This window comes from Asterias rubens, chromosome 13 (assembly GCF_902459465.1).
Source record: "Asterias rubens chromosome 13, eAstRub1.3, whole genome shotgun sequence".
Taxonomy (NCBI): Eukaryota; Metazoa; Echinodermata; class Asteroidea; order Forcipulatida; family Asteriidae; genus Asterias; species Asterias rubens.
Window position 1 is genome coordinate 5,511,583 of NC_047074.1, and position 24,648 is coordinate 5,536,230.

At 39.2% G+C, this 24,648-nt stretch overlaps 1 protein-coding gene across 1 annotated transcript; it reads left to right on the forward strand.

Annotated features, from left to right (window-relative positions):
• Nucleotides 1-1,453: 1,453 nt before the first annotated feature.
• LOC117298263 (histone demethylase UTY-like) lies at nucleotides 1,454-16,589 on the forward strand. Its single transcript, XM_033781408.1, has 5 exons — nucleotides 1,454-1,706; nucleotides 1,818-1,884; nucleotides 12,806-12,914; nucleotides 15,219-15,268; nucleotides 16,527-16,589. Exons 1-5 carry the CDS (start codon nucleotides 1,633-1,635, stop codon nucleotides 16,587-16,589), a joined length of 363 nt encoding a protein of 120 aa, XP_033637299.1. The 5' UTR covers nucleotides 1,454-1,632.
• Nucleotides 16,590-24,648: the final 8,059 nt, after the last annotated feature.

Here is a 24,648-nt window from a genome sequence, read left to right on the forward strand (position 1 = left end):
CATTGGATCCTTGAAGTTACTTTTCAGATTTGATGTAGAGATCCTAGTTTGATATCTCCATGGTGAACATCAAAACAAATTAAAAATTAAACGATTAACGATCACTTGATACTATCAATCAAAGTTTTGCAAAAAGAAAAGAGAGAAAAAATAAAACACAGAAAAGGCTAAATAATTTTAACGGCTTGAATACTTCACAATAATAAATTATACCCCAGACATAACAAACAAAAGCAATACATTAGCAAACGCACACCCAAAACAAACCAAAACAAACAAAACGCAAAAAAAAAACACCAAAAAAACCCACATCAACAGCTAGCTCCCCAAACCGTCCCCCCCCAAAACCCCCCCCCCAAAACAAAAAAAAACAAAAAAAAAAAAAAAAACACACACCCCAACCCACCCCTACTGTACTGTGTCACCAGGGCACAATTTCAAAAAGCTGTTTAGCAAGAATGTTTTCCTGACAACATTTGTTTTGGCCCTAGGCACAAATGGAGTGGGGCATTGCTGGGCACAACAAAGTAAACGTGATACAATTTTGACTGGTAACCTGCAAAACTTTTCTATGCTTAGCAAGTTTTTGGGCTTACATTGCTTTATGAAATAATTGGGCCCACGATGAAAGATTATTAGGGCGGGGTAGGAGGGGGCAGTGGCAAACGATAAATAATAAAAGGGGCTTAGATGACTCAAGAAGGATGGCTTACTTCTTAATTTTGGGTTGCTCACACAATCTTAGGAAACTGGATTGTGTGAGCATACTGGTACTTGCTTTATGGTGTGAGAGGGGCTGGGGATAATGAGTAATTAATAGACCCATCGTGGGGTGCAGCCATCTTCTAGCTTTTCCCCCATTGCTAACAATGTAACCAAACCGAGGGTGGAAAAACAATGAGTCTGGTTCCTATTTGCATAATGATTATTAGCATTCATTATTGTTATTCGATACAAGGAACATGACCAAGTTGGAGGCAGCATGCTAAAGGTCTTGATGGGGCCTCACAACGTGCGTGCCCGCCTCCTCCGTTGCTGCTGCTGCCGCGGAATCCACACAAGGGGCGTCAAAAGCCTGCCCCCACCGCCCATCACCCAACATGGCTTATACTGAACTTGCCACAAAAAACAATCAACGTTCAAAATATCCTTTTGATCATTTCTGCTGTCCCATTCATGCCCATTCAGCTCAGCTATATCCATGATTTATTCATATATTGCTCTGGCTGCTATTTTACTTCGACAATGTTTAAAATAGCTTAAAATTTATATTCAAAGGACTTAGAAAGAATGTTTGTTTCGTGTTTACTACCACAAACATGCATGTACATTACGGTTAAAATATACATGGGGATGTACGCACAGAATGAATCAGTTCGTTATTGTAACCCAGACCACGTGACAGACTCTCCCCACCATGATTGGCCCCAGTGTGTACGGTACATGCAGAACATGTACAATATATTCAGCGTGGAAGTCCGAGTTCTGTTTTGATGTGCGAGGTTTTACCAACTTGAAGGCAAAACTTAGGCCTTTCTGCGAGATATTTTCCAAGCTTTGCACCATGACTGGGTTACAAAGGAACTCACCTAGGGTCCGGGCTCAGTGTGGTTGAATTTTGTCTCGGAAAAAATGGCGGGCGAACAAGCCGGAGCTGCGCTGCCTTCCCTGACCCCAGCAAAGTCAGAGTTGGTTGAGTTCGACAGGTATGGAAATTAACCTCGGAAAGTTTTTATAATTTTGCATTGTAAATTTTAACTTTTTGCTGTGAATTTTTCGATTTTGGTAATTCCATAAATTTTATATTTTTCCCACAGCCGTCTTTTTGGATTTTTGTCTCTGGAAGGACCAGAAGGGCTGCAAAATAGAACGCTTTTGACGAAGGTAGGAACATGAAGTTGTAAAAAATAAATACTAAAAATAGGCCATCCGCCCTGGCCGCGGGTCATACCCAGGTCCACGATTTCCCCAAATATCGCGGCATTTTTACTTATTTCTAATCTCCTCAAGAAAGCATGAAACCACTTGGTATTACCGAAAGATACAAACTTCTTTAAAATTGTGGAAATGTGGGGAAGAGGGATTCAAAATGGTGGTTTCGAGGATTGAAATAAAAACGTGTACGCTGTGTGTGCGTGTGTAGTTGTGTGCACGTATTTTGTATGGGTGGTCCATCGCCCATTAACTGAATGGAATACTACGTTCCAAAATGGCGGCCAATTATAATGGAATATGGCCGATGTTTTCTTTGTTCATGGCGTCAGAAAATGGTGTAAATTTCCACATTCTCTGCAAAGAACAGAGAATTTGTGTGTCAATATGACTACACAATATATTAATTTCATGAAAATTTGGGTTTTTACCTCTGCAAATCCAAGAATTACAGAAGGGTTAACAAAAACATTTTGGGGTGAAGAAAGTTCACCGAATTGTGTGTACATTGGCAGAAACACACGGGTGACACATTTAGCACACAAACACAGTGTACAATACAAGTTATCTTCCTTGGTGTAGGTTGTGCAATTGGAGATAAATATTTAAGATCTGTTTTTATATAGTTCACTGACCAGTCAATGTTGTATTTTGTAAACAAAGACTCCACAAGACATGAACATCGCCCGCTGTTCTGCATGGTTGGGTACATTATTACACTTGTCCTACTGGAAATTTGGTACATATGAGGGCACATTTGTTTTCAAAGTTAACATTTGCATCTTGTTTGGGACGTAAAATAGATTGAAATTCAGCATTGTCGGTGTACCAAGTGATTTTGCAAAGTCCTCCACTCGCAAATTTACCAAATTTACAGCCTTACCAATCCGTATATCAGTAGGAATAGTTTAAAAAGACGTCTGATTATCTGCACAAATTTTGGTTTGAGCCAATTTAATGGACCTACACCCATTTTATTTTGAACTGAATGTGTGTATTCCCAAACTATATAACGTTTGTCATTCATGTGCTTTAGTGCTAGTGAAGTGAGGTCACTTTTGCTCAAAATACCTGTACATGTATGGTAAACAGACAAATCACCACATTGGCACACCAGACCACAGTATACTCCTAGAACTATTCGGTTTCATTCGGCTATCGTCTCCCGTAACCTGGTTTATATCTCTCACGCGTCAAACGATGATGGTTCAATGATGGTTCAATCAGTGTTCAATGAATTTTGGAATCAAAAATCTCTCTTTATTTTCATTTTAATTTCGCCAAAATTAGGCTCTATGTGTCCTTTGATATCTCAATGTCCGAGGGGGCGACCAGAGAACCCACTCCGCAATCTCAAAAAATGTTAAAAGCTATAAATTACCGTAATTCAGTCCCCAAATACTCCGTTTTACCACTACACTACAAATGCTGATTGTCCCCGAACTCTGCCGAACGAATCGCGAAGTCACAACACGTTTGTCCTAGAATAAAAAAACACTCGATCCGTGCTTCGTGTACAAAACATAATGGACACGCGTCTAGGAATCAGACGTCTAGTTCCCAGACGCGTGTCCATATATCATGCTTGGACATGTGTACTAGCATGGATTTTGACACACTGAGATATGAGTACTGAGTTTCTCATTTGAGCGTTAGTGCAGAGTGCAATGGAATGAATTGTCTTGTTAAGTTACTCTTTTAAGAGTAAGTTAACATGAGATAACCAACATTTAGTAGTTTCTGTTTGTTTAAGAATTGTATGATAAAAATGCGAACGTCTCCAAGTATCTATTTCTTTATTTAAATATGAAAAGCCTTTGATAGTGAGAAATCCTGGCATGCAATATTTCAGTTGATCAGCCAATTTCTCATCTGTACTATAGTATTTGGAAATTATGAAACATGCCCTTGCCTAATTTGTATTGATGTTTTTCCTTTCAAGGCGAGGAAATTAAACATCATCAAGATGTGCGCACAGTCTTTTATAGACGATGAGTAAAAAGATTATAAAATTGTCAAATATCATATTATCGTTAAACTTCATAATGTAATTAATGCGCTGGCATGTAGATTATGTTTTTTCTTACACTGTGTGACTGATAAAGCACTGTTTTCTCCATGCTTTCAGAGTTCTGTAGAAAGGAAAAAACCTCCCCAATTTATGTAGTATGGGATGACTACGATGTACATTGTGACCTCCATCATTAATAAATCACAAGTTACAACTGACATTGTAATACATGTACACCTCGGTAACAAATTATGATGTTTTATTGGTCGATAATCAATCACATGATGTGATACAAAAACGCATGGCTAAGGATGCGCGCTTGGCATAACGCACAGCGCAGTAGTGTAAAATGAGTTTTGTTTACCCATGTACATTACCTTGATCGTTCCCATCGTTGGTCAATTTCCAGTGCTTTGTACGTTTTGAGAAATGAGTAAAACAAGTCACGAAATTATCTTTTGGCCTGTTAGTTTTACATCACGGTTGCGGTAAGTTGACAGGAAGGGCAGTTTACCATGCGTCCCGATTGGATTTAATGTTGTCATTCTACAGAAAAGTCGTGGTACTTAAAAAGTCTAATGGGAACACAGCTTTTGACTGAGGAGTAGGGAGTGTACAGTATGCAGTTATCAATCAGACTCTCCATTCTTGTGTGAGAAGAAGTATATTTACTCAATTCTATGAGAACATGTTTGTCCTTTTTCAGTGACAACTGTAAATTGCGTACAGTAACTTGTATTTTTAAATACCTCAGACAGTTTGGCTATTCCTATTAGTGGAGAGCCCGTCACGTGGGGGTGTTTAAACGGTTGATAATGACCAGCTAGAGCTCTGTTTATAATCAGTTGTTTTCGGATACTACACACTAGTCTTGGTTGCAAGACATTTCTTGTTACAGGCGATGCGGGCGCTGTCGGTGAGTTGGTCGCGCTGTGTTTGAAAGAAAAATGAGAACGTCTTGCACCAAGACTATACGTGCACGAATGGATCCGGAAACTGTCAGTTCAGTCATAACAAATTACAATGCAACACACGGACGTACAGAGCTCAAGCACGTCGGAAACGGATAAGTTTTACAGAGTTTCTTACTTTATTATGCCTTTTAACCGAAAAGGCATTTATCAGGGATGCCAGTTTTCCGGCTATTTCGGGAATTTCGGCTTTTTCAAGTTTTCCCCGATTTTTTCTGGCGCTCTGTGTTTCATCTGGCCGGAGGAAAAAAATAAAGAAAAAAAAATAAATAAAAATTCCGGCGCTCCGTATTTCATCTGGCCGGAGAAAATATATTTTATTGAAAACAGATTTTCGGCGTTCCGTTTGTCATCTGGCTGGAGAAAATATAAGTTTTGAAAAAAAATTCCGACGCTCCGTATTTCATTTGGCCGGAGAATATATTTTATTGAAAACAAATTTCTGGCGCTCATCTGGCCAGAGAAAATGTTATGTTGTTGCCGTCAACTCGCTGTCATCTCGCCAACTCAATCACTTCCAAGATGGCAGGTATGAACTAGTCTTGACCTAATGCCTCAGGTGTCAACTAACACAAATTGCAGTACATGCTACACATGCAGTACCAATCATTCACGGCTTGTGGCAAGACTATTCCAAATGCAGGAAAGCGTCCTCTGTTGTCCATTTTGTACAAGCCTGTGAAAAGAAAGATGGCGACCGATGGCGACCGACGGCTTTGTAGCATAGAGATATTTTTTTCACGATCAAAAAACAAAATTCTTACAATCGAAATGTAGCCTCAAACTTTTCAAATTCTCTTTTAGCTTATACTGTATAGTTTTATGCATCTTTTGTGGATTTTAAATTTATTTTGGAGGAGTTAACGGCGAGTTGGCGGCACCAAGCTAGTTGACGGTGAGTTGAATAATTGGACCCTCCCAATAATGTGCGTTGCTGACACCGATCGAAAAAATTTAACTGCAAAAGAAGTTTTTTATTCAACTGACCCTCACATTAATACCAACCAAAACATGGTTGAAAAAAAATACTATAAAGGCAGAAATAAGAGGGTAAGATCAGCCCAATTTTTTTTTACGTTTTTAAAACTTGTGATATTATCAGGCATGAGAATCTTCCGGTTTAAACCGGAATTCCGTTTTTTTTCCTTTCAAAATTGTGGTCTCCGAGTTCGATGTGAATTTGCTATAAAATTTGGGGGGTAGGTTTTTGGGGGTATACATTTGGATTTCTCTAATCCCTCTTCTCTAGTCAGACAATGTCAGTTTACCTTTGTAATTGTTATTATCGCGGATCCACACGTACGGCGTTCATGAAAAAAACGGCACCTAAAAACTAAACAATAAATTGCCGTCCAGCAACTGGCCCAGTTTACGGCTTGTGGTCTTCCTGGCATCGCGCATGCATGCAGCAGCAGCGACAGATGTATAAACTTGCCTCATTCCTTGCTTCGTTTATAGTGGTACGGTTCAATAATGTTTGCGTGTAATGCGCTTGCTGCTGCAGCAAATATAACACGTGTGGAGACTTTTGAAAGTCTACTGAAAAAACAATGCACGTGTTTGCACCATGTGTACTGTGTACTGTGTACGTGCAGGTTTGTACACGAACCAATGAGCGGCGCGGCACGAATCTGAGATCGCCGGCAGGCCATGGAAAACTGGTACCTGTTATTGCCTCACAACCAGCGAAAGATATAGTGGGAACCAGCGAACACACTGTGCTTTCTTCATTGGTTCTATTTCTATGTTGGGGTCTAATCTCAACCTCGTTCCAGTTATACCCTATGCTGAATAACAACCTCTTTCTCAAAAACACATCACTCTCGCCAGATATATAGGCCTATATATATTTTAAAATACAAACATTTAATTGCAAAAGAATTTCTTTTACTCAACCGAATTTCAAATCAAGGACCTATAAAAATGGTTGTTGGTGAGAAAAAAAGCATTTTCAAAGGCAGAAATAAGGGATAAGATCGTCAGAAAAATTAAAATATTATTACTATTATAATTTGTTTTTCCTTTCTTTTTCCGGAATTGTTACAAAATCGCAGGCGAACCCAAAATTGTTTGAATTGTTTGTGCTTAACATTCCTTATTTTCCCTTAAACCTATTATTAAAATAAAAAAAAGGAAAAATCACACAAAAGTAGCTCACTTCTACCTGGAAAAATCGGTGTCAGAAATGCATCAGAGACCACCACAGAGCTTCTAACACAAAAATGATGGAATATTGACATTTCCGATTTACTGAATTTTTTTCCAGTTTTTTTATCATCATTCATTCTCATGCCTGTAATATACAAACGGAAAATTCAAGACTAAAATCAGACTGCCTGCCTTTTTGGCAGTAGGGGGGGGGGGGGATGGTCAGAATTTTCTTTTTTGTTTATGTTTTATTAAAAAAGTGCTGTTATGTTTTTTTATATTTTTTTTGGTCGGGGGGGGGGAGCGGTGACCCCTTTTTCTTCAAAATTATTTTTCAGGCTCTGAAGGAAAGAGCCACTGGCATCCCTGATTTATGAATGGGAATAAAAGAGTAGTGACTCGTTCTTAAGCGGCCATTTAAAACCTTGCAGGGTCGTTTCTGTGCGATATAGGCCCTCACACGGCAGCGACCCTGCAGGTTTTTAACGACTGTTAAAGAACTCGTCGCTACCCATTTATTTCCTTATTTATTACATGGTACATGTACAGAAGTACATTCATATTTTAAGATAATTTCATTCTCAAGCTGTACTACAGCTGTGCTATACATTTTCAATCAGATGTACATATGAATGCCACTGAAACACTCTATTCCGAAGTGGATCACAGAGGCAGAAAGGGTGGATTGATCCACCCAACCCCCTTGGTTGCCTTGTATCTGAGTGGTCCGTAGAAATTAAGGCATGTTTGTCTGCGACTCCACAATTGTGCATGTCTTGTATCAAGCAAAATCATTCTTCCTCCTTGTCTGTACATGGAGAGTCTGTCATGTCTGTGTCAAATGTCAGTTGGTGGCGCTATTTACAGGGAGTGCATATGCCAAGACATGATGAGTGATGCATGTTTATATGGATGGAATACACACTGTGAAGGGAAGGAGTACTGTGTACATTGCTGCCTACTATAGCTTTCATATCTAGGTCACCTGCATGTAACATCATGAAGTGGGGTTAAATTGGGGACACAAATTTTTCTATTTTTTGTACCTTTGAAGTGCCAACTTTTTTACTACTGTGAGTCCTTTTTCAAAATTTTAGTTTTGTCATAATGTGTTGAATTTATTGTAAAAAAAAAAAAAAAAAAAAAAAGAGAAAGAAGTTTTTGTGTGTGTGCTGTCCATTTGTGTGTTCCTCACAAGAACTGAGGCTGCTTTTTGTCAGAAGAGGGCACTTCCATCAGGAAAATATACAAACATTTATTGAAATCTTTTTACCAATGTACAGTATAACCTTTGGGCCATTATTGAAATAGGAAATTTATAAATTTTGTCCAAGCAAATTTTTGAACAATAGTATTGCTTCAGACAGAATTCTAAATTCAGCAAACACTACTTCGATTCAAACTGACCCTACAATGTACAAGATTAAATAACAAAGATTGCGCAGTGTTAAAAGTTTGTGCCCTACATGTAGCTATCCTTCGCAAATTTTAAAATCATGCAAGGAAACAAAGTTTGTGCTGAAATAAATGGCAAACTGAGTCAACTAATTTTGTTTGTTAAAGATTGCACCCAACATTACAACTTTTGTTACACTATAAACCTTTGGCCTGGCTGCGCCATTTGCAAGACTAGATGTGTTCTATCCATGTAGACTTCAACGGACTCGCTCCTCGAGCTAGGTCTACTGCGTACAACTGTACAATCAGCCCTGATACTTCACGACGGCAACGACGGCAATTGCCGTCGTTGCCCCTACCGATTGCCGCAATGCCCTTCAAAAAAACAATTTTTCACGGCAATGATTGCCGTGCCCTTTTCTCATCATTGCCGCCGTGCCCTTCCTCCCGAAAACAAATTATATTCAACGTTGTCAAAGTTCGAAAATAAAGTCCCGATGTCTGTGTAAATTTCACGCAACGAAATATACCCCAATTTCACGCACGTAAGGCACAACAGCAGATTTCAGGCTCGTTAGTCGTTGTTCTTTGCGTGCGACAAAAAAATACTCGAAACATCGAACGCTAGAGGGCGTTTCGGAACAGAGCGATAGCGTGAGAGTAAACGCCCTCTAGTGGTAAAATTACGCGAACAAACGCTAAACGCCTTGAGAAAAAGACTCGACGTGCCTTTGCATGCTGGGATAGTGGTTTTCCCCATGCTTGGTACATGTGATGTACCATCATAGACCTTATCGCAAATACCAATGCGCAAGCGCAGACTGTTGAATGAGGTGCATTGTGGGATATATATGGATCAAATTTGGATACCAGCTAGACCACAATGCACCTAATTCCAAGCTTTACGCGCGCGCCCCGGTATTTGCGAAAAGGTCTATGTACAGCATAGTCGTCGCGCGCGCACCGCATGCATTTATTCTGTCAACATCGTGTCAAAATGGAGCAGTTACGTGGGAATTTTAGCGTCTCTACGAAAAACTACACAACGTGCATGACCAATAATAGTAGGATTACGTATGAACAAAAATTATTTAGGAATTGTGTATTGTAAGTAGTTGTTCTTTATTTTGTTGAATTAGATGAATGCTTTCTTTTTTCATTGGGTAACAGTTAGAAAATGGAAAAATTGGAAGAACTATTTTTTATAGGCAACTCGGAGGTTTTTTTTCAAACTGCCGTCGTGCCCTTCGCAACTTTTTATGATTGCCGTGATGCCCTTCCAAATTTTTGAAAATTGCCTTGGTGCCCTAAATTTTTACAAAAAGTCAAGGCAAAACTGCCGTGCCCCTTAAAAGCCAAAGTATCAGGGCTGTACAATAGTAGGCTAGTCATTGTACATAACACCAAGGCCAAGCTCGAAGCAAAGTGGTTTCCGTACACTGCCTCTATGGTTTCTTTGAAACTACAAAATTACCACGATGACTATTTAAATCAACCTTGGCTTTTAATGATAGATGAACTGCTAGTATACAAATATTGACTGCTTCGAGTGCTATGGTTAAAACTATGACTCCCAAGGTGATCCCCGGAGCGTTCTATTTTCCCAAGGCGAAGCCGAGGGAAAATAGAATGCTACGGGGATCACTGAGGGAGTCATAGTTTTTAACCATTGCACGAGTAAAAGCAGTCAATATTTGTTTTATAACACCCCAAACATTTCTAAATACTGTACTATTATTATTAAGTTACAGACCTGAATGCTACAATCCACGGACGATGCGAATACAGATTGCAAACACTTTTACTGTGCTGCATGTAGTGTTGTGCAATCCGAAATGGTTACAGACTATTAGTTTATCATCCTCGTACACGCAATGGACGTCTGGGTACTGCACGCCGTGTGCTAGTCTTCGGACTAGTGCATGGCAAAGCGACGCACTATCACACGGCCGTCGTCTAGCAAAACTAAGACATGTCATGTGACGCGCTCTAATCCAATGAGCAGGCAGAATACTTGCAAGGGGTGTTATAACATGCAATATGATATCATCGGTGTATGCATACGCACACACTACATACAGTAGGGTTCTCCACACGTGGTTTTGTCCAGGAACAAAATACCTGGACAAAACCATTAAGTGTCCTGGCAAAAGAAGTTGAGAAAATACTTTTGTTGAAAACACAAACCACCGTTTCATTTTGCTGGAGCGAGTATATCGATATTTTTGTATACAAAAGTGTACAGCGACTGGTACCCAGAAGTCAGCTATTCTGTAACAGCATTCTGAGTGCATTTTTCTCTGTGTAACAGGACATCCTGACTACATTTTTAGTAGATGACAGAACCTTGTATTTGAGTTGACCCTGCGCTATCATGAGAGTTATTATTATTGTACAATGTCCATCAGGGGCACGAGGTTGACAATTCTTTGGACTAGCGCACGGCACCCACTAGAAATCAATGCATAAAGATAAATGTTGAAACAAACGGCTACATGTAGGATTAAAAGACCCATCAGAGACTAACAAAAAATTACCTGGACGCAAATTGTAAGTTCAGGATCAGTGATTTGTTTGTACGTGCTGAAATGATTCTCTCAAAAATGTTTCCACAATCAGTCGATCTTGCAGGGATGTTTGTCGATTGCCGATCGTGCAGGAATGGTTTGTGCAATCGGCTTATTATTGTCAGGAATAGTTTGCGCAATTTGCCGATACTGCGGGAATAGTGTGCGCAATATGCCGATAGTGCAGGAATAATTTGCACAGTTTGGCGATCGTGCATGAATTTTTGCAATTTGACAACAGTTCAGCAGCTGATTTCACGAAAGTTTATGCAACTTAATGTAACACTGTTATTGCACCATAAATGCTGTTATTGCACCATAAACATTGCGCTAGTGGACTTGCGCAGTTGCGTAAAGTTTTGTGAAATCCTCTCTGCTAAAATGGTTTGCGTAATTGGACGCTAGTGCAGAATTGGTTTAGCGCCCGCATCTATACACATACATCATGTATGTGTACATTCGTATTTACAACTGTTCTACTTAATACATGTTTATGTATGTTCGCGTACAAAGTGTACAACTTGTACTTGTGTAAAATGTTAACCAACATTACAATTGTACATGGATGTACGTATATTATACGTGTACGACAGGAATACATTGTAGAATACATGATCGTGGCTTTTTTGGTTGGGTTAACACAGAACAATACTGTACAGTACAGTTGTACATGAGCATTGACATTCAAGTGTGTAGACAAATAGAAATAGACACTGTACATGTGTATATGTGAACTAGTCTTTTTATCTTTGATTCAATAATGCGTGCAAGGAGTATGACAATTGAAAGCTCAGCTGAAGTAGGTCACTCAACAGGGATCATGCAGTACCTGTTTGTAGGCTTGACAATGCAGACATTTTCATTAAAGTGGCTGCAAAATGCATCCCCACTATACAAATTTAGCGGAAATCATTTGTTGAAGAACTCTTTTTCTGTAAAGCAGAACGATACATTTTCTGTTTTTGGAAGAGCAAAGTCATTACAATCCTAGATAGCTTTCTAACTGTCAAAACACAGGCTATTTGAAGACCAGCTGTCGATTCCACCAAACTCTTCCTTACTTAAGATTTACATTGTATGTTCCGTATCCATAGACGTTAAAATGCATTGAACCCATATCCTAACACAAGATATATGTAGAATTAATCCTTGCGTTTCTTGAAATCGGCTGCTTAGGTGATCTTTGCTGAAATTCATTTGAAAAGTTTTCATTTCACATGAGATTAAACAGATTTAATTGTAATAAAATAAAAAAAATTAAACTCTCTTCTTCTGTGATTTTCAGAATCGGACTTGTTATTTATTTTGTTTAATTTGTTTCCGAAGAAGTGAGCTGGAGATGGCCTTTGTTTTAAACATTGGAATCAATAATGTGACATCACGCAGACATGTTAGAGCAATGGTCTGTACCGTCCGTCTTTAAGTACTCACTCGAAACTTTCAATTTTTACTTGGATGTTTCATTATACTGTTTTCTATTGTTGTATGTGAACTGATTTTGTTTTGCCCTGATTTTTTTTTTCTGGAAGTTTTTTTTTTTTAGTAGAGCACATATTGAAATGTGTTATTGCTTTGTAGTAACGTTAGGATACAATTCTGTAAACCATTTCATGGGGCCATGTAAACAAATGGGTCCTACAATTTCAAATATAGCTCTGTACATGTACCTTGTAGTTATAACAATGAGCGCTTTGAGATGCTCTTGGATGTGATAAGCCAGTGTGCGAACTGCAGATAATTATTTACTGTTTGTTTTATGTTTTGTTTTATAACAACAGAGGATATCTCAATGTGAGAGCCAGATCAGAAAGCGGGGAAAGACCCCAGATCCTCAGACCTACTGCAAACTTGGACACCTCCAACTACTGATTGGAGACTACAGCAAAGGTAGAGTTTCCCATTCAGCCTTTAAAGGATTTGGGTACTTTTTGTAACACAAAACACAACGTCCACATATTGACATTAAACTTTACACTGTTTAAAGATATTTGATGGTAGAAACTGTGTGAGTTCAATGTAAACCTGTGAACATTGTGTTTTGTGTGCTACAAAAAGTACCCAAACCCTTTAAGGCCATATCTGAATTGTTGGCTACAGCTCTGACTGTCGCTGAGGGTGTTGCTAAGGCCGTATCTGAATGGTTGGCTACAGCTCTGACTGTCGCTGAGGGTGTTGCTAAGGCCGTATCTGAATTGTTGGCTACAGCTCTGACTGTCGCTGAGGGTGTTGCTAAGGCCGTATCTGAATTGTTGGCTACAGCTCTGACTGTCGCTGAGGGTGTTGCTAAGGCCGTATCTGAATTGTTGGCTACAGCTCTGACAGTCGCTGAGGGTGTTGCTAAGGCCGTATCTGAATTGTTGGCTACAGCTCTGACTGTCGCTGAGGGTGTTGCTAAGGCCGTATCTGAATTGTTGGCTACAGCTCTGACTGTCGCTGAGGGTGTTGCTAAGGCCGTATCTGAATGGTTGGCTACAGCTCTGACTGTCGCTGAGGGTGTTGCTAAGGCCGTATCTGAATTGTTGGCTACAGCTCTGACTGTCGCTGAGGGTGTTGCTAAGGCCGTATCTGAATTGTTGGCTACAGCTCTGACTGTCGCTGAGGGTGTTGCTAAGGCCGTATCTGAATTGTTGGCTACAGCTCTGACAGTCGCTGAGGGTGTTGCTAAGGCCGTATCTGAATTGTTGGCTACAGCTCTGACTGTCGCTGAGGGTGTTGCTAAGGACGTCCTATACTTAAACGCATGATGAGGCGGCAACCCAGATGTAGCCATAGCTGAAGACGCCAAACTCAGACACTGTCAAAAGCCTGGTTCATACTTCCTGAGAATGCGACTGTGATCAACAGTTTTGACGTCAACAATTTGCAACAAATAATTTGCATCAGTTGAAATGTGTAAAACATTCGCTATAAAACATTCGCTGCAAAAACAGCAGATGCAAAAACTGGCTTTAGTTGTTTGAATAAACCAGGCCTGAAGCCTTTTATAAGGCATCTTAAAGTACACATATTTTGTGCTGCAAGCAAGTTTTATCTTTTCATTATTCATGTTATTCTCTTGCAGCTTAAATGACCAATTGAACTAAGATTTTCACATATATGTCATTTTATGCATGTTGGGATATTGGTCTTTGACAATTACTAAAGGTGTCCAGTTCTTTCATCAAACTCTCTGGACCCGTTTGAAGTAAATGATTCATCAGTTAGCATTAAGAACCCTGTCCCATCCCCGGCCGTCATCTTTGAGGTCTATCCACACTATGCAATTCATCTGCCACAGCTGTTGCTCCATTTCCCCATCCTTTCCCTCTGTCTCTTTTTTTGATGACATACCCCGAGGCTTGTTATTGGTGATTAGCCTAATACCTTACATATATCCCATCACCCTCTACCTATCTTTGTGATGTCAAATTGAGTCGTTTACTGAGCGTGGGTAGGGTGTCAGTGCATTGTTTCATAGCCTAGTGCACTGATCCCATGAAGTCAACAACCTTGGACAATATCATCCAGGCCTGTACTTCACAGAGGCAATGATTGGTGATTGCCTGCATGCCCCTGGTCATTGCCTGCATGCCCCTGGTCATTGCCTTGATGCAAATTTACAATTTCCTCATACAGTGCAGAGTGCCCTTTACCTAGGAGAAAATGCCGTAGTGCCCTTCACCTTTCAAAACAAAGCGTAAAGGCCTGATCATCTTTTGAATATCTCTGAATTACAATGAATCGGTTTTCAGTTAATCAGTTTGGGGCAGTTACTCCTAACAGAATACAGAGTACAGAGTTCATTAGCGGGTGTAAAAAAATAAAAATAGGAGCTTTTGAAAAGCCAGGTATTGGGAAACTTATTGCGGTAAGTTTCACTTTTCGTGGCATGCAGAAAAGTTTCAACAACAATGGTAAGTCTGCTGCCTGTTCTGTATGTAATTTCAGTTATTTCATAACACATCCATCAGCACAAGTGCCAATAACAAGAATAGGAAACAAAGAAATAATGAAGACAATGAAGAAACTTCAGGTTTATATGTGGGAGGAAAACCCCAAATGCCACTTAAAAAGTTTCCCATGGACTCACAGGGTTTGAAAAGGAATTGCCCTTACAAACTGAAATGGGCCTTGATAAAATTTGTGGCCTGTAGGCCTAATAATGTTTTCCTCTGTTAATTGTGTTTCTATTTTTCTTGCATTTCCCTCCAGCCCTTTCAGCATATCAGAAGTTCTTTTCCCTTCAAGATGACTACTGGAAGGTGAGTAGAAAATTTTTTTTTTTCAGATTTGGTTAAGGAAGAGGGAAGGAACGAAAGCAATAGGAAGATTCTCCACATGGGAGGGAGTACTCCCCATCCTGAGGAGCGCCGTTTGTGCAGGGAGTTCAACAAAAGTCCTTGGCAAAAATCATATGACCATCACCGTTTAGACTGTCGGAGTTCGCTGCGTATGCTGTACAGATGGTGTCCTTCTGTTGAAGCAACTACTGCCCTCCCTAAAAAGTCTGTGGCGAACGCTGAAAGCTATAAAGGAACACGTTGCCTTGGATCGGTCGAGTTGGTCTTTGAAAAGCGTCCTATAACCATTTGTTATAAAATCGATATGGTTAGAAAGATGTTGTAAAGTAAAATACAATGATCTACACAAATATGCCTCAAAATTGCTTGGTTTTCGTTTTACCTCGTCGACAAACACGGTAGGCCATTTATGGGAGTCAAAACTTTGACTCCCATAAATGGCCGACCGTGTTTGAAAACCGTGCAATTTTGAGTGATACTTGTGTGGATCATTATATTCTACTTTTAAAACACCTTTCTAACCATATCAATTTTATAACAAATGGTTACAGGACGCTTTTCAAAGACCAACTCATCCGATCCAAGGCAACGTGTTCCTTTAAAGGATTGCAACCTCCAAGACTCAAAAATTGGCTTGGGTTATAACTTATTTCAAGGCCTGCTAATCACTATAATGAAAAGAAAACCACAGACTTATTGCTTGTGTGGGATTATAACCCTCGTCTTCATCTTTCTAGAGCAGATATCTTAACCAGATGGTATGACACTGCTCCAAAATTGCAAAGGACGTTGGTTCGAATCCCAACCGGGTAATATGCCTGTGATTGCTTTTTACACAGAAAACGGGAAAGTACTAAGTATGCAGTACTAACACTAATCGGTGTACATATATGGGTAAACCGAAATGAAAATATCTTAACCAAAATGAGAATATCTTACCACTCGGCCAGTGAGCGTGCCTGAGCTGGACTCACCAAGCATGCTCCAGGGTTGAGTGGTCTGGATATCTGCTCTTTAATCCAGGGATAGTTTGTTTGAATCTGAGTATTATACAGAGGAGTTTCTTACATCAGTGTTATACATTTTGAACCAAAAGCAAACAAGAATTTAACTCACCAAATTTGACATAGAACATTTAGATATCTTCTTTAAATTTTATAAAGATAAATACCCAAACTTGATGTTTTAATTGCTGATGTTTTTTTCCTTTTTCTTTTAGGATGCAACATTCTTGTATGGCCTGGGCATGGTGTATTTCCACTTTGATGCTCACCAATGGTAAGCTAAAATAAACGATTTCCTGAACTTGATTTCATAGATTAGAAATACATAAATTTTGTTTTAAATCGCCCGGATCAACGCCAGAAGGCCTTGTGGCTTCATAGGCAACTTGGAGGCCAACCAGTTTCTCTGCATTCAAGATGAGCAATTTGGTTCAACTTGACACATTTTCACTGTGGTTTACCGTCCCAGAGAAAATGTTGTACAAATTCCAATGTGAATGGTCTTGGAGGATGCTTGGAATTGGTTGCCTCTGGTGTCATGACTCTCAGAACCAATGAAGGGTCAGGGCTACATCAACAGTAAGAGAGAGGGACTCCGATCCAGATAGTGGTGTCAAGCAGCACTGCAGACTCCATGGAATCAACCAAAACTTGTGTAACGCTCTGTGCCAAAACCATGCACTTCCTTCCATAACTTAATTTATAACTTGGTATATTTGATCGTGGAATCTGCGAGGATATGGAGCTTTCAAGTAACTCCAATTAAAGACACTGGACACTATTGGTAATTGTCAGCCAGAGACAATTGTTGGTGTATTTCAACATACATGTATGCATAAAATAACAAACCTGTGAAAATTTGAGCTTGATTGGTCATCGGAGTTGCGAGTTAACTATGAAAGAAAAAAACACCCTTGTTACAAGAAGTTGTGTGCTTTCAGATGCTTGATTTTGAGACCTCAAATATGCAAATAACTATATTTTGACTAATTACCAATAGTGTCCACTGCCTTTAAGGCCAATAAGGTAAGTATTTCTCAACATATGGAATGTTTGAGCGGCGAAGTGAGAGCAGTTGCAAGTTTTCTTTGAGAATGGACTGAGTGTGTAGCTCTTTTGACTGATTAAAAGAAAAATATACAACCAACAAGCCGCCTGACTATTGTTTGACGCTTAACAAAACACAGCTCCAGGTAAATCCGTCATTTTCAAATTAACTAAGTTCTGATTCGTTGCGTGGTCTAGAGTTGAGAAATAAATAAACTACATCAGTTTACTGGAGACAACTATGATTGCTCTTCCTTAAGAAAGGGGCGGTTCTTAGAGGAATCTGGGCTAAGATGAGTCTTGACTTTGCAACAAACGTGTGCCCATTCTCTTTAATTTGATTCTGTTTTACCTAATATTGATGTGTGATACCGTTAAGCACTGTATATTCAGTACTTTCATCATGTTCATGAGTTCTGTCAAAACCACCCGCCCCCCCCCCCCCAAATAAAAAAAATAAAAAAGACACAAAAACCCAAAACAACAACAACAACAAAAACCAGCAGAACCTGTTAGAAATCTCAAGTCTCATCTCACTATGAATCTTCTCCTAGAGCCATCACTTCTTTCTAGAAGACATTTTTGAGCGGTCTGCTTTAAACTAGTCTGTTTATTTCTCAACAAAACACGATTCCAAATCATTTGTGGGTTTTTGAACTTTAAAATCAATGAGTGAATTGGATAACAGTTTCTTTGACAAAAAGTGCGAGATTTTTTTGACAGGGAATGGGTTCAGTTTTTTAGAGGGTGAAACAGTTGGCTACGTGAGTAACTTTGAAGACCCTGTAAAAGCTTAGCAGAATGGGAAAGAGACATTTGCAGGGAAATGTACAGCCTGTCACGCAGTCATTAGCTCACAATTGAACAGCAGTCATTAGCTCACAATTGAACAGCAGTCATTAGCTCACAATTGAACAGTAAAGGTCTGTTTGCAACTGCAGGAAGTTGATTCATTCAGATAGCTGGTAAGAGTGCATTGTGTGTCCAATGGACTCCTTGAGAACCAAGCATGAAATGTCTACGCATTATTTAGGGACCCATTATAGGGAGCCAACGTGTAGAGAACTCCTCTTTTTTACCTGCACAATTTTATGCTGGCACCTGAGGATGTACACTAAGCTTGGGCGATATCACGATATTATCGAATATCGTGATATTAATTTGGACACGATTTCGATATCGGATGGATTTGGTTTTAATCGAAATATCAATATATCGCGATATATCGATTAAATATCGCGATGTATTTGCTAGCTGAGACATCTTGCACCCCATAGGTTTGGAGTAAAACCAGAAGAATAGGTCATTAGAACACCTCTCTTATGCTAGGACTGTCTCTTCTACAACTTTCACTTTCAGTTTTAAGACTGATGATGTCAAATTTCATTAATCGCGATTATATCGAATATCGCGATATATTGTCGGCGATATATTGTGAATAAAATAAATCGATATCGCCCAAGCTTATACACATCTCCCCATCAAGCCTGATACTTCATGGAGACAACGGAGGCACATTCCCTGTTCATGCCTTTTGTACCCCTTGAAATGTTCCTTCCCAAAAATGTGCCTTTTACTAAGGAAAACTGCCTCGCCCTTGTACAAGAATGAAGTATATCAGACCTGCAGTATCCCCTTAAGACAGCAGTCTTAAGTGTCAAGGGTGGGATTCGAACCCACTCCTGATCGGCTTACTTCTCACTCTGATTGAATCATTGAACCTTAAGTTTTGTCAATTCTGTTGAATGCAAGTATGTTCGTATGTCATAATTACTTTATATAGCATTCGCAGAAATGTCGAGCAAGCGTTTGGCATTTAGGAATGGCACAATTTAACACAGATGAACACTCCAACAAGCTTGTGGAAATATCGTCACGACTGCTACAATAATTATACGCTGGCTAGTCATTCATACACACAGGTCATTAACCTGGAAAGTCAAGTCTTAAAAGTGTATTATGATTAAAAGAAATGGTTTTCATTACTGTTTATTGCAAAAACTCCTTTTGAAATAAAAAATTGAAAATAAAAAAATACGCGAGTGAATTTAAGATGAATCACCATGACTTTTTAAAATATCATTAACCCTAACCTTCAAAAGGTGTTTTTCTTGACACACTGCTAAATGTAGCAAAATGCTGAGATGAAAACCCAATTCAAGTGCAACGAAATGGGAATTCTGTTGCATTGCGAAGTGGACAGATTGACACAGGCCTTGACACTGGGCCGTTACCCTGGCCGCTAAATGCACTGCTATGCATTGAAGGGGATCGGTGTACCTTGCTTTAATGCACCGTAGTCGGACAGAGCACGGGATTGGAGTTAACTGCTAAATGCTAATGTTCCATTTGACAAAGAACAATTTGTTTAAAACACACTGGAACATCTTGAGGTTGGACTTTTTGTCACGTCTTCTGTAGGGGCTTTGTAACCTTAGCAAAAAGAAGGCTGATATAAATGCTGATATATGTATCGGCATTGGCCTCCCAACTCAACAAAACATTGCGTATTTGGAGGAACAAAAATGGATGGTTGGGCTGCAGTTTGGATGTATTTTCAGTTTGGGATGATATCTGCATTATACGCCTCTCTTAATATTTATGCATGAGGTACGTCACAATGCTAACCCAAAATGAGGCGATGGGCACAGCCACTGCAAGTGATGGGGGGCTTGTGCCCGTAGCCTCAATTTGGGTAAGAATTATGACGTCATGCATAAATATTACAAGAGGCGTATAATATTTATCAAGTACAAGGCTGAAAGAGTGATTTAATATAAAATATTTTAAGTACAAGGTTGAAAGAATTATTTCAAATCTAATAATATTTATATGTACACGTACAAGGCCGAGAGAATGATTTAGAATCCAATAATATAAGATGCATTATGATGACAACTAAATGACTAGTGATGGCCAAAGTACATGTAGCTGACCTTACTGGGTTTACTCTACATCATGGCTTGGCTGTTGTTGATGCATAATCCCCGTCATCAATGTCAGATTGTGTTCTGTTACTTTTTTGCTCTACCGCCCTCTTTAGTAAGGAAAGAGAAAGGCTGTTTTTTTAATTTATAGAATTGAGCATTTGTGTGTGTAGACAGGTAGACAAGTGCTATGTCTGCATTTCCCATTAAGATTGGGTCGTACTGTGGTAATGATCCCAAAATGAATTGTAATTTTTATCCAATAGCCTTAATAATATAATAGTAATGGTTGTTAGTACCCTGTGAAATTATTTTGTAAGAAGTTTCCTGGTTGGTTGGAAATCAATAAAAGAAATAGACAAATTTGAATTGCCCTTAGATCGCCTGTAGACAACTTTTAAAAAATTATCATGCTGTCTGTTTGAATGCTGGCCCAGAGATGGGGGATGGTGAACGCTGTCTTGAACCTCTGTTCTTTGAAGGGGCACAATTTCCCTCTGGTCAGGGGCACTTCTATAGGGGCACTTCTATGAGGGCACTTCTATCTGTATTGGGACTTTGCAGAGGGCACCACATCAGAAGTATAGGGCACCTCGGCAATAGTTGTGGGTGCAGTGGGTTATTTCAATGCCCCAACATGGGCGGATATGATACTCTTGATGACAATACTGTGACACTTTGTTGCTGTTTTCTCAGCGAGAAGACAATGTAATCAACTGAAACTTTCACACGTGACATTTATTGTATCTTTCTTGATAACTTCATGCCCATAAATCATTATTACGTTGACAAAAACCAAAGGACGACCCAACCTTAAGTTTTATGACTGTGCACTGAATCATGTTCCATACAATGTACACATTTCAACCAGAGGATTCAACAATATATCCTTTGAACAGTGTTTCACAGGAAATAGGCTTAGTTTAGTTATTTTCTGTGAAATGAGATAATTTGGGTGTCAAATTACACACTTACTGAGGAAGTGACTAAGCTTTTTGGATGTACTGGTGAAATCATGGAGAAATTAAAGGTTTCTTGCATTTGAAGGCTTGACTTCATTAGAAGCATAATTGTTGCAAGTATGTGATTGCATGTTACAGTGCCAGCTTGGCGTTATATATCCCCATTGTAGAAGCTTTGCCTAGTTCCTTTGTTTGGAAGATCATCTGTATTTATATAAACATACATACAACTATTTTTTTGGTTGAGAGAGATTGGCTGTTGCAAGCTTGGCAATAACTCCTTGTTGGAGTTTGCCAAGTTCCCTTGTTTGGAAGATTATCGACAATATACAAACAAACAAACAATCATTTTTTTGGTTTAGAGAAATTGGCTGTTGACAGTTTTGCGTGTATCCCCTCATTGGAGTTTGCTGAGTTCCCTTGCTGGAAAGATCATTAATATGTGTATACAAACAAATAAACCAACAAACAAACAAACGTGATGTATAGATTGCAATGTTTGTACAAAAACTGCATCTGACAGGTTTTTTGGTTTAAATTAAAATGAGAAAAAAAAAAAATCTTTGTTCAGCCTCTATGAAAGGCTCGGTGGATCCGGCAGCGAATTACAAGCAAATGGTGATATCCTGCTGTTGGTAAGTGAGAAGGAAAGCACAATGACCCTGTGTTTTATTGGTAAGTAATGACCAATCAGGGTGTTGCTCCACTGTAAATGGACTTAACAGAAGGTCAGACCCATTATTAGAAGTCATTATATTATTACACACAAATGCAGGCTTAATTTCATGCCGCTGCTTAAACACTGAATTCCACGCTTGAGACCCGTGCAATTCTGCCCTCAGCCTGGTACCGTAAGCGCAGCATTCCGTGGTAATCGGCCAGGCATGGGATTTATTGGGAGTTTTGCTGATTTCAGGATTAATAAAAATCTCCTTGAGCCATGAATTTTTTTTGAAAGATGAAGCAATTGCCAACAGGAAAAAGAAATAGTTCACATTGCGCCCAAACCTGTAGTTTTGTTATTTCTGGTGATGCACAAAGTGTGTTTAAGGAAAAAGAATATATCTGGGAGGTTCTGGGTTTAGAACAACGGGGGAATTCAAGCATTAGAACCATTTGCACGAATGTTCAGTTTTGTAAACTAAAGCAAGCAAGCAAACAAACAAACAAACAAACAAACAAACAAACAAACAAACAAAAAACAATGTTGCACTTTCCCTTTAAGCTGGGGGGGGGGGGGATAACGTAATATATGTCAATTTTATAACAGTATTAAATTAAAAAAGGAAATTTTGATTCTCACACAGATCTTGCGTACAGATCTTGTGTACATAGAAAACACCACTGTACCAATATGATCAAGAATGGATGCGTGGAGCGAATGTTCAAACAAACTCTGATTGACGCCCACTAAAGAAATGTAAAGTGGGCTGTCTGCTTTGATTGGTTGCATTTGATAAAGCTTTTTTGGGTACATATTTTGTACTTTATTGATTTTGAGACAGTTGCACTGACTGTTAAAGAAATTTATCTTGATTATCAACCCCCCCCCCCCCTCCTCCCTACTCTACCACGTTCTGCCTAGTGGTTGGCGCAGATGGCCACGCATAATTGTACAGTGTCCCACGCATTGTGAGTTCATGCATATTAACCTTCATTCAGCATCTGTGTGTATGAGGGCCTCCGTGTGGCATTGTATGTCTATATGTAGAGACACGTGTGTGCCCGTCCGTCCCGTAGTATGTGGTTAGTTGTTAGCTTAGATGGATCATCATCTATCATGTAGGTAGGGCTTTCCCCAGTCGCTGAGGCCAGTTCAATCACTTTGACCTCATCACCTCCTCCCTCCCCCCTCCCCTACCATAATAATAAACAAATAATATTAATTATTTTTATAATACAGAAACACAATGGAATATCGGGCTTTGAGCTGATCAGCTATATTCCCATTTTTTCTTTAATAAAAGTGCCATACAAACTGAAAACTGCTGTACATAGTGTGGTTGGCCATTATTTTGTTTTATATCAAAGTTTCATTCTGATTCATTTTATGTTTTGTATACCATATTGAAACAAAAATACACAAACAAATTTAAACAAACATAAACTCTTTCTGAAAAAGACCCGCCAGAAAAGAAAAAGATTTACAAAAATACAACAAAACCAGAGCACAACAAATAGCAATAACCAAACACAGACAAATACAAGATTACATGATACACTGTCAAAAGCTCCCTAATACAAGAAAAACAAATAGTCACAGAAATTCCACAAAATAGATTACATTAACCATGTTTAATAGCTTGAGTTACTTCAGTGCAACTGTTTCTTTGTTCATTTATTTAAAGCCATATTTAACGAAGGTGATCCATCCAGCACAACTGATCATTTGGGGCCGTCTCATCATTTAAAAATACATCACAGATAAAATACTAACAATGACACGTGTCAACCAAACGAAAGATCAAAGAAAATTTTTAAAATTAACTTGTTTCTAAAATTTGACAATTTCTTTTTTTTGACAAATTTTTGAAATTACACAGCCAATCGGCCAACCACACAATTAAAAATGTGAGATAAAAATTTAAATAATAATTTAAGTTTACACTCAATATGGTAAACATTTATCCAGTGCTTTTTGCGCATTATGGCCAAGTCAAGAAGACATTTGTTGGTACCTTCTGACCTTGGTGAAAATTCATAATAAATTGTGCCAGATTTCTCTTAGCGGCTGCCAGTGGCTACACTGTCCTTGACAGATGACTGCTCATTTGCAACAAAGGCATTGTATACCATCAGTGTATACCATGGTCTATGTGCATTAAGAAGGCTGGAGGCTCAATGTCTGGGTACACTGAGCTTGGCCTTGGTGTAATGTACCACTCAGCAGATGAGTCTGTCCTCTATCGCCTTGCTGCCAAGGACCAACCGGACCCTTTTATTCTTTCATTGCATCAGCTGAAGAACTTCTCTCCTTTGTTTTCTACAACATGTACACAATATCCTTTCCACCTGTTCCCTGAGGGAGGGGGTGGTGGATGGGAGTGGGCGGGGTTAAAGATTTAAGGGGGAGTTTTCTTGAAACATGGCGGTCTAGGAGAGTCTCTTTCATGAGATTGAGAAGAAGTGCACGACTGCACATTCAAAGTGCTCACATGTGATTTTTCTTTTATAAATGCAGAATACAATAGAGTGTTAATAATTAAAACGGGGTGTGCTGAATAGAAGAAGGTACCTAGATATCCCAACACGACCCTTGAAGGGGTGGAGCTAAGGTTTTTTCTTGGGCAGGATGTATGGATCACCGAATTTATACCCAGCACCACCTTGACGTTAGGTTTGCTCTGGGAATATTGCAAATTATCCTCATATTATTTGAGCAATATTCCAGTTTCTTGAAT

Excerpts from the sequence above, each read along its gene's own strand:
- LOC117298263 (XM_033781408.1), top strand. The coding sequence starts at position 1,633 with ATGGCGGGCGAACAAGCCGGAGCTGCGCTGCCTTCCCTGACCCCAGCA. Across the intron at positions 1,707-1,817 it reads GAGTTGGTTGAGTTCGACAG|CCGTCTTTTTGGATTTTTGT; the intron begins GTATGGAAATTA and ends TTTTTCCCACAG. Across the intron at positions 15,269-16,526 it reads TTCAAGATGACTACTGGAAG|GATGCAACATTCTTGTATGG; the intron begins GTGAGTAGAAAA and ends TTTTTCTTTTAG.